Source organism: Raphanus sativus, chromosome 1 (genome assembly GCF_000801105.2).
Source record: "Raphanus sativus cultivar WK10039 chromosome 1, ASM80110v3, whole genome shotgun sequence".
Classification (NCBI taxonomy): domain Eukaryota; kingdom Viridiplantae; phylum Streptophyta; class Magnoliopsida; order Brassicales; family Brassicaceae; genus Raphanus; species Raphanus sativus.
The window spans coordinates 5,269,809-5,280,540 of record NC_079511.1 but is presented as its reverse complement, the minus strand read 5'-3'; the positions used below and the strand labels follow the sequence as shown (position 1 = coordinate 5,280,540).

At 32.8% G+C, this 10,732-nt stretch overlaps 2 protein-coding genes across 2 annotated transcripts; one reads left to right on the top strand and one right to left on the bottom strand.

The window, feature by feature from the left end:
• The first annotated feature begins 2,191 nt into the window (after positions 1-2,191).
• Positions 2,192-3,519, top strand: LOC108814490 (AP2/ERF and B3 domain-containing transcription factor RAV1). Its single transcript, XM_018587080.2, has one exon. The coding sequence runs from the start codon at positions 2,318-2,320 to the stop codon at positions 3,353-3,355; it is 1,038 nt and encodes a 345-aa protein (XP_018442582.2). The 5' UTR covers positions 2,192-2,317; the 3' UTR covers positions 3,356-3,519.
• A 5,181-nt stretch (positions 3,520-8,700) lies between these two features.
• LOC108859073 (zinc finger protein WIP6) lies at positions 8,701-10,282 on the bottom strand. Its single transcript, XM_018632924.2, has 2 exons — positions 9,883-10,282; positions 8,701-9,400 (listed from the first exon to the last, which is right to left on the bottom strand). Exons 1-2 carry the CDS (start codon positions 10,231-10,233, stop codon positions 8,825-8,827), a joined length of 927 nt encoding a protein of 308 aa, XP_018488426.2. The 5' UTR covers positions 10,234-10,282; the 3' UTR covers positions 8,701-8,824.
• Between the last annotated feature and the right edge of the window lie 450 nt (positions 10,283-10,732).

The window sequence follows — 10,732 nt, the reverse complement described above, 5'->3', positions numbered from 1 at the left end:
GATCTCTATTACAGAGACAAATTCTATAAGAGAAGAAAGGTAAGTGAGGATGAGGTGCCAACAGCCACGTGAGAGAATAATCACATAGTTCTACAGAAAATTCAACCATCGCATATTTTTCCTTTCTTTTGTGGCCGCATACTCATTTAGGACCATTCGAATTTAAACGCCTAGAAATATTAGGTCGAATTTGGAAATCAGGTTGTTGTGATGTTTATTTTATTTTTTGTATATGGGTCTGTGCAGCCAAAAGTATAATCTGTCATCTGTTTTTAAACCAAAAACAGTAATCGAATAAAACGTTTAGATGACACAGTCTAGAAAGCTTAATTAGTTTAAATCTCACTTTATATGATAACTAAATCTTATCTTATTGAACAGAATATCAAACAAAATATATAAAGTTTTCGAAAATACAAGAATCTAAAACTAACAACGTCTAGACGATCTACGAATTTGAAGTTTGACCACAAGTGTGACACCAATAACCAGAATTATGAAACCTCGTTTGTATACCGGTCCTATACTACATTGCACCATCAAGTATAATTTTGAGAAAAAAATTTGATTGTTCAATAACACTAAAAATAATTGTCCCGTAAAAACCCTAGGTTGAAAAGAAAAAATGGAAACACGGATTAAAATGGAAAAAAAAGTAGTGCTGCTGCTGCCAAGAAGCGCCCATATTTATTCATCCACACAAAACACGTACGACCATGCCTCATAGTGATTTGTCATTGGCCCACCTCCCATCCTAGTGGATCAAATTGAATATAATAACAAAAATACAAATCAAATAGAAACATGTAAATCAAAGATACAAAAATGTCAACAATATTTTTATTGGAGGAAGGGAGAACCAATCAAATGTGGATCTCACGATATTTCGCAGAGCTCTAATTGGTTCTTTGCATAAAAACGAAACCTAACTAACGCTAGAATAATGCTTTGGTAAAGCAACAAATAGATCAGATAAGATTGTAAGCTATCCACATCACTAGTTTTTGTTTGCAAACCATATTATAATGCATACGAATTATGGTATTATACCAAAAGTAGTTATTTTCGATAAGAGTAAAAACACAATGAAAGCATGGAATGTAATTGCTTTTGATTTTACCAGTATATGCATATTTCTGATGTTGTCGGTCGTATATTATCGATAATAATTTCCAATAAAAATCGTCTTCCATACAATGTTATGAGATGGGTTAGTTTTTTTTTCTGATCAATGAGATTGGTTAACTAAAAACAAAATATAGAGAACAAAATAAAGTATATTTTCTGATTTTGGATTTTTGAGTGCATACACGGATGGTCGTCATGATAGCAATATACGTTTTTCTATAAAAAGAAACGTAGGATAAGACCGAAGAAAGAAAGAAGAAGAATGAAACGTCTACAAATGTAAAATAGATCACAAGTCATGAATAAAGATGCACATATATATACCTTTGCCATACTTATGTCATTAACTAGGCAACTATTTGTAATAATAAAAGAAAACATCATTGAAGATTGAAGAATAAAGATCAGATTTGGAGTATGAAATTTTTGAAAAAGAGACTACATTAGCAGCAACAAAATCTCAACACGATAATCAAATCCAATACTATTTTGGTTATTGTTTTTTTCTTTATATTATTATCTTTATTATTTATAAAGAAGCATCAAAACTCAGGGGGGATGAACTTTGGTAAAAGGATGTCAATTTTTCACGTGGACCCTTTATCTAATCCTGGTCCACACGTCGGACCCACTTTCCCATGCACACAGCCCACAACATATTCATTTCTAAATTTGTTCATATACTCATAATATTTATTTTGTCATTCAACTAGCTAAAACAACGTATAATATTTTAACAGCGCAATGAGCCATGCATTGACCTAATATAGTAACCAAAGTAAATGCGAATCATCATAGTATATTTGTAGTATTAGCTATTTCAATATGCTCCCACGAAGCTGCCTTTGGGGTCATTGTGTGTTAAGTTGACCCATACACACAACCCATGTTACTTCCCATACACCTGCCCATATATTATAATTACTCCCCTGAAACACGCATTCTACAGATATTATTTTTATGTGTTACCCAAATAAAAAGTGACAATAAAATAATATCATATGTGACACTTGCTGTTTCTTATTTCCCTCCCTTCACTCTCTCTCCTTCTTTCTATATATGCACACACACATACATACACACACTACAAACACAACATCAGACTATCTCTCAAAAATACATTTTCTTGTCTCTCCATTTTTTCCATAAGAAAGTTTCAAGAAACAGAACAAAAAATTTCAAGAAGTCAATGGAAGTGAGTAGCGTAGACGAGAGTACAACGAGTACAGGTTCCATATGCGAAACCCCGGCGATAACTCCGGCGGTGACGTCGGTAAAGTCGTCGGTGAATCTGCACAGGATGGGAAGCGGATCTAGCGTGGTGCTAGATTCGGAGAACGGAGCTGAGGCGGAGTCGAGGAAGCTTCCGTCGTCCAAGTACAAAGGCGTGGTTCCTCAGCCTAACGGACGGTGGGGAGCTCAGATTTACGAGAAGCACCAGCGCGTGTGGCTCGGTACTTTCAACGAGGAAGACGAGGCGGCGCGTTCTTACGACGTGGCGGTTTACCGGTTCCGAGGACGAGACGCCGTCACGAACTTCAAAGAGGCGAGGCTCGACGAGGGAGAGGTCGAATTCTTGAATTCTCATTCGAAAGCCGAGATCGTCGATATGCTGAGGAAGCATACGTATAGCGAGGAGCTCGAGCAGAGTAAACGGCGAAGAAACGGTAACGGAAACACGGGTAGGACGTTGACGTCGTCGGTTAACGGCGACGGTGTTTCCACGACGGAGTTCAGATCAGCGGAGGCTCTCTTTGAGAAAGCGGTAACGCCAAGCGACGTTGGGAAGCTAAACCGTCTTGTTATACCGAAACACCACGCGGAGAAACACTTTCCGTTACCGCCGAGCAACGTTTCCGTTAAAGGAGTGCTGCTGAACTTCGAGGACGTGACGGGGAAAGTGTGGAGGTTCCGTTACTCGTATTGGAACAGTAGCCAAAGCTATGTGTTGACCAAAGGTTGGAGCCGGTTCGTTAAGGAGAAGAATCTACGTGCTGGTGATGTGGTTAGTTTCAGCAGATCCGACGGTCAAGATCAACAGCTATATATTGGGTGGAAGTCGAGATCCGGACCGGATGTAGAAACGGGTCGGGTTTTGAGACTATTCGGAGTCAATATTTCACCGGAGAGTTCAAGAAACGACGTCGTAGGGAACAAGAGAGTGAACGATACTGAGATGTTATCGTTGGTGTGTAGCAAGAAACAACGCATCTTTCACGCCTCGTAACAACTCCTCTTTCATTTTGTTTCAATAGTTTTTTTCTTTAATTCCACTTTCGATCTCTTTTTCAGTTGCATCAGTTTCTACTTATTACCAAAGGTTCGTGAGTTCTTTTTCTTGTAATGATGAACTGTATATTATATTATATAGAATAAAGGGTTATTTAGATCTCTCGAGAGTTTTACTAACATGAGAATGTTTTTAACTACCTTATCTCGCTTCGTTTCTTTCTATTTCATGTGTATGTAGAACACATATGTATGCAATAGCTACTACTGCTTATGTTAATTGGTGACGTTCATACGAAAGATACCATGACTAATAATATAACCGATGTTCTAGCAATGAGTCGAGTAGTAAATTAGAAAATGTTGTCTTGTATCAACTGCTTATGTTAATTAGTGACGTTCATACGAAAGATTCCATGACTAATAATATAACCGATGTTCTAGCAATGAGTCGAGTAGTAATTTAGAAAATGCTGTCTTATTGATATAAGCCAAGTTTTGAAGCGTTATTAGAACATAAGTTTCCAACGAATTATTTTTTCATAGCTGCGACATGACCACTGTGCTGATTCTGAATACATATAATTATGATATATCGTACTCCGATTCACATAGCAAAAGAGATAAACAATTTATAAATGATTTTTGAACGAAAATTGAATGATCAAAACGACTCACATTTCAATTTTTGTTGAATAATGTTTCTTACAAAATGATTTAGGGAATGAACTGAGTTTGTTTGTTTGTTAATGGTATGGAATGTGCGTATTAGTACGTAGATATGTATTTGATCTTAGGAATGTTTCATCTATATGGGTTTTCTTCAGTTCATGAACGGCAACATTATTCGAGTATAGAATAAATTTTGTATCAAACAATTAACTGATGCCCACACAATTCGAGAACACATCCACATATATATAAAGTTGAATTCGAGTAATAATACATCAGGGGAATAGGTTAAAATTACAAGACGATAAGTCCCAAGCAACAACATAATCTAATACTAATTCATTCTTCTTCTTTTTCTGAAACACTTTTTTTTTAAACGCAATACTAATTCATTCTTATAGTTTGATATCAAACTATATATATTCATTTTTGTACGATTCACCGGTCAGATGGTAGAATATACATGTTCGCCAATTAACGTTTGGTAATGATCACCCTAATTTGTCCTTTGAGGCATATATAAGATAAAGTAATCGAATGTAATATACATATTTTACCGAAAAAGAAAAGTAATATACATAATACATATAAAAGGCTATGATTCCAGCTTGATTGTATATTTGTCTTTGGTGTTAGAGAGAAGATCCTACGTTAAAAATATATATGAAATTTGAGTAATATATAAGAGATTTTGGTTATTTCACTTATTGTCAATTGATTTTAAGTTGACAGCGCAAAAAAATTTAGACCAACGTCCTGACTCATTAATCTGGTTCAGACAATTGTCCGATCAATTTCATAGATGTATGATGGATTGTGTGAAATTAATGGTTATTAGCACTATTATCAATTGATTTTAAATTGGAAACCCAAAAAAAGTTATCATTTGATTGCTTTTTTTTGATGAATTTGCAGGGAAACGATGAGCATGTGCATATATGGTCGAGGGACAAACTTTCACAACTAGTTAGCAATTTAAACTCTTACATGTCATGGTGTTCATTTTTCAATCAATCTGCAGGGAAACAATGAGCATGTGCATATAGTCGAGGGACAAACTTTCACAACTAGTTAGCCATTTAAACTCTTACATGTCATGGTGTTCATTTGTTTTTTATATACGATTACTGAATAATAATAAATCCATAAAGGTTTTGCAAAACCGACTATCAAAGTTATTGGAACCACAAAAACGTGTAACATGGCCACGCACACAGCCGGTCCTGACCTCACTTTTGGGAAGCTGATAAAGCTCACCGGAAAACATGTTGAGCCGTCACAGGATGTGAAGGCGACCGCTCAGCCCGGTGGCACAGTTCAAAATGTTACTGTTAACCGTCTCAGTTGATCTCTTTGGATCTTATTTACTTAAGGGGCCTATGTTTTATTGGCATTTTAGAACTCTTTCTCATACACCTAATGTCCATTTAGCTATGAGACCATATTGGGCCTATGTATATATCCATTATTTTAACACTGCTATAACAATTTATAGCATAATGCGCTTAATTGTTGGGCTTTTAGTTAGAAGGTTTCATATTGAGCTTAAAATGGGTATTATAGAGCCGCTTCTCGTTATGTGACCAAGACTATTATATTTTGTAGATTTTTATCGTGGTATCTATCTTATTAAAACAGAAACATTATGTTGGACCTAACATTTATTTTGTAAGTTTTTGAATTAAATACACATTTATTCTTTATAGTTAAACCTACATTAAATCACTAATGTTCTTTTCTTTATACTACTATCCATGTTTCCAAACAATATACTTATTTTTTACTACTATCAATGTTTACAAACAATATATTTTATACTACTATCAATGTTTCCAAACAATACAATAATTAATCTTAATATTTTATATCTATCATTTTCTCTTTAAAATTTTGTAAAAACATCATAATTTCATAAATTACAAAATAATGAACTTTAAAATTTGGATTATAAGATTACAAATTATGAAACTATTACAATTTAAATCAAACGAGATTACATATTGGCCATCCATCAATTCAATCGGTAAGTCTCGAATTTTAGTGATTTTTGTTAATATGAATATTTTAAAAACCTAAATTGAATTGTCAGATCTCCAGATTAACCGGTATAATCACAATCGGGTTGAATTTAGAAACACTGATTTAAATGCAAAAATATTTTAAATACGCTCTTTAAAAGTTACCAAAATATTTGTTAAGTTATTAATAAAAAATTTCATCGTAAAATATTCCGCGCTTCCAAAGCGCGGGTCATAATCTAGTTACCATGTAAAAGAGGATGGGCACCCATTCATTTTAGTTATATTCGAGTTTCAAATTTTCAAAGATTTTAGCCTCATTTAAATATTTAGGAATTTCGCTTCGGGTTCAATTTAAATCTTTACAGGTTCGGTCCAGGTTGAATAATCCATTTAAATTATTTGAAATTTTTAAAGTTCATAAAACATTTAAATTCTCAAAATTTCAAGATAAAAATTATTTTTTAAAATATAAATTTAAATAATGTAAGCCAAAATTCTTAAACTTAACATAAAAATTGGTATGGCTTGAATATTTGGTTCGAGAATCAATAGATATTTAAAGTATTTTTAATATTTTTAGTATTTTTAACTATTTTAGATATTTATTTTTGACTATTTTAATATATTTTAAAGTATTTTAGACAATTTTAAAATATCTTGTACATTTTAAATATTTTGGATATTAAATCTAAAAATAACTAATATATTCAAGTATATAAAAATGATTTGGATAACTGAAATATTTTAGTTCGAACCGAATTTGGAACAATTATTTAGATATCAAAATTTTAATCCAATCAGATATTTAATTAATTTTAGTTTTGAGTTTTTCGGGTTTAGATTTTTGAGCCAACCTTAATGTAAAACTTCCATGTATGGAAAGTTTGGCTTGTTAGGGGCGTGGCCATTTCGAGCTCAGAGCCTCAAACTCATAAAAATAATATTTTGAAGAATTATAACGTAACTTATATACTGATACACCAATTTATTTCACAAGAAAATTAGTTCCCCACAACAAAATGAATAATATATTTCCAATAAATAATATTTTGATAGACGAGATATTAGTATTTTCCTTTTTTCCTATGTACTAACTTTTAAAAAATATAAATTGTATTTATTGTACACTTCTATGGAATTATATTAGATGGAATATCATGTACTCTTTCAATACTTCCTCTGTTTTATAATAAACATTATTTTAAAATTTTTATTTTATTTCAACATTAATTTTATTTTATATTTCTAATGTAATTTTGTACATTAAATCTATTTTTTATTTTTTTAAAATCAAATAGATTCTTATTTAAATCATTTTCATGTAATTAATTATATATAAATATATATATATATTAGTCTATTATACAATTTTTTAATCTTTGTAAAAAATATCAAAGTGACCAAGAAACGGAGAGAATATTTATCAGATTTCTTTTTAAAAAATAGTATTCCTTCCGTTTCAGATTAGTTGTCGTTCTAGAGAAAAAGTTTTGTTTCAAAATAAGTATCGTTTTCGAATTTCAATGCAAAATTTATTAATAAGATTTTTCTGTCTATTTTTCTATTGGTCAAAATATGGTTAGGTGTATAGGTAATTATGTTTTTATCTTGAAAATATATAAAATTATATGTTTTATTAATATGTGTGCATAAATCTAAAACGAAAATTAAAATGAAATAGATGGAGTATCTACTATCAGTTTATAATTTCCAAAACAACATTTAATACTCCGTACCTTGTAGGATCAGTTTACTCAAAGTTTGAAACCAAAAGTTCTACACAACATTTTATTTATATTCGAATCAAGTTATTTATGACAAGTAGTCTGACAGTTTAACCAGCTTACGTAGTTTTTCTGTTATAACAGTGTGTTGTAAAAATAATCACTTGTATTTATTTTCTTTTGACAAAAATCACATATAGCATGATGCTATAGAGAAATGATTAGATAAAATAAAGAAAATGATAGAGGGAGGGAGAGTGACAGAGAAACTGAAGTAACCTTAAGAGTCGTGAAATTTCTCTCTCCAAATGTAACATAGACAAATGTGTGTAACGTTAGACATCACTACATAAAGTGACAACAGACAGTTTCTGTGTTTGGATAATTCGAACTGCCACTTTCGACGATGTAATTACCATTATATCTTACCTCCATTATTTATCACAGAGGTGCGCTCTTTTATTTTCACTACAGCATATTTTCATTTTAATTTACGTTGTAGATGTCATTTATATAAATCATCATTTTGTAGTCCAAGAATATGCTTGATCTATCCGTTTACCGAACGTTAACTACTACAATCGGAATTCTAACTTAGGACAACACTAAGGACATATGCGTATTGGGGATTGCTCGTAAATACCAGCTTTTATGTCCATAGATTGCTTAGCATGTACACATTATACTGTATAGCAATGAAAAAAAAAACCTTTATGTATATATGTTATCGCAAATGTTTTCAAGAGATAAGTTTCTTGCTAGGTTGAATCAACCCGAGTACTAATTAATGTATCTAACCCATTGCTTTTTTAAGGTACGTAGGAAAACTTCTGAGCTAAGAAGACAGATTAACTGTCTGATGGAGCTATGACAACATTGACAAGGTTAGAAGCACTTATAATCCAACGCCACAGATATTTCGGGAACTCATAATAAAAAGGTACTTTTAAGTTCGCTAACGTAATGAAGAGGTATATAATATACTACCACTCCTAACTTAAAATAAGCCCTACATAAAACCCATCGATCATAATTAAATTGGCCACTTAATTAGTAATTATCATTAGAGATTTGACCATAACGGCGAAATTGTTCATATCTAATCCCACAGTTCTTCTCTCCACGACCACTTTCTCCATTACCATTTTCTTCTTCTTCATCATCATCGCCTCGTTCATCTTCGTCCTCCATATAATCGTCATCATCATCTTCTTCTTCTCCATCTCCAAGTGATACAACACGATCACCTACAGTGTGAGCCGCATGACCATCGCCAAAAGCCCTAACGTGATCTTTGAGAGACCTCTTATGCTTAAAATCCGATCCGCAAACGCAAAACCACACCTTCCCACAGTTCTTCTCGTGCGTTCTCCAATCGCCTCTCACCGCAAACGTCTTCTCGCACTTTTTGCGGCAGCGAAAAGGTTTCGCTCCGTGCTTTCGCTTGTAATGCGTTTGGAGCGTTCTAAAGTCTTTGAGAGGCTTTGCTCTTGGATGGTCTATGTTATTTTTACAACCTTCTGCGCAACAGTAGCATGGCAGCCTTAGTATCGAAGATGATGATTTCGTCCCTCTCAGAGACTCTGGACCCTTTCGGTATTGCGAACCATGACCCCACATATGCATCTTCAGAAAGAAAAAACGAAAGATGTAACTTAAATAAAATAGTAATTTGGTTATTTCATGTTTCACGTCAAGTTCATCTATCATGAACATTTACTTCGTCGATTATAAATCATCTTGACGATTATAGAAATATCTAGGAAAACATGATAATTATATACACATATATGGTTAACAACTTAACATAACTAGTATTTATGAAGATAATATGAGATAAAATTTTGTCTAGCTGATATCCTTGAAAGGCAGAGAGGTATAGATTCGAAGTTGTTCAACAAAAAAGTTGATAATTTATTTATTTTTAGAATGCTTTTTATAACGATTTTAAATCAGCTAGCAACACATAACAGATTATTTATTTAGATAGTAATAAACGTGGAACTAAAAGGAACTAGGGATATAAATGGGAGTCAGATCAAGAAAATTTCCCGTAATGATAATTACATAAGTTTTGTAGTATGAATAGTATATAATGATATTCAAACCTGCATGTTATTGAAGCGGTTGAAAGTTTTGTTACAGACAGAACAAGAGAACTGAGTGGGACCAACAAGGATCTGAGAAAGAGAAGGAATCCAATACTGTCCCTGCCTCGCCGTCAAACCCTCGTGGGTGTCCCCGCTGGTATCTTTTTCGGAAACCGGAGGTCCGATATGAAGAGCTACGGTGACTTCATTAGGGTTTGTTAAAGGGAGATCATGATAGCTTTCATGATTCGAAGAAGGTTTAGTGCTGGTGGGTTTGTGATGGTTAGGGTATTGTTGACCAGGAGGTCCAAGGCGGAGGACTACGGAGTCTTCGTCGCCGGAGATGCAATATTGGTTATTACTATACATTGAGGAGAGAAGGAGATATAATAGAGAAGATGGTTTCAGGAAATGGTGGAGAAAGACAATGGAGGCTGGACGAATTGGTAACTAATAAATGGTTCTTTATTTTGTACTTACTTTCACTTTTATTCAATCCTCGTAAATTGATGTGTGAGTGAGTTGCAGACCCATGTTTGGTGCCAAAACATAAGATACGTACTCATTAGTCATGAATCGTGATTAATGTTTGTGGGATGTATATTTTAATGTTTTGGATATGAAATATATATTGGTAACCTTTCAATGTTCCCTTCGTTATTAATCCCTTCGTTTTAGAAAAAAAATGTTTCAAAAATATATATTTTACTTTTTCAATGCAATTTTATCAATAGGTAATAATGATAAATATTAAATTTCAAAAAATTAATTGTATATATTAAATTTTGATTGATTGAAAGTTATAAAAAATATGATCACAAAAAATATACATTTAATACTAAAATTTAATGTGTTTTACTAATAAGTG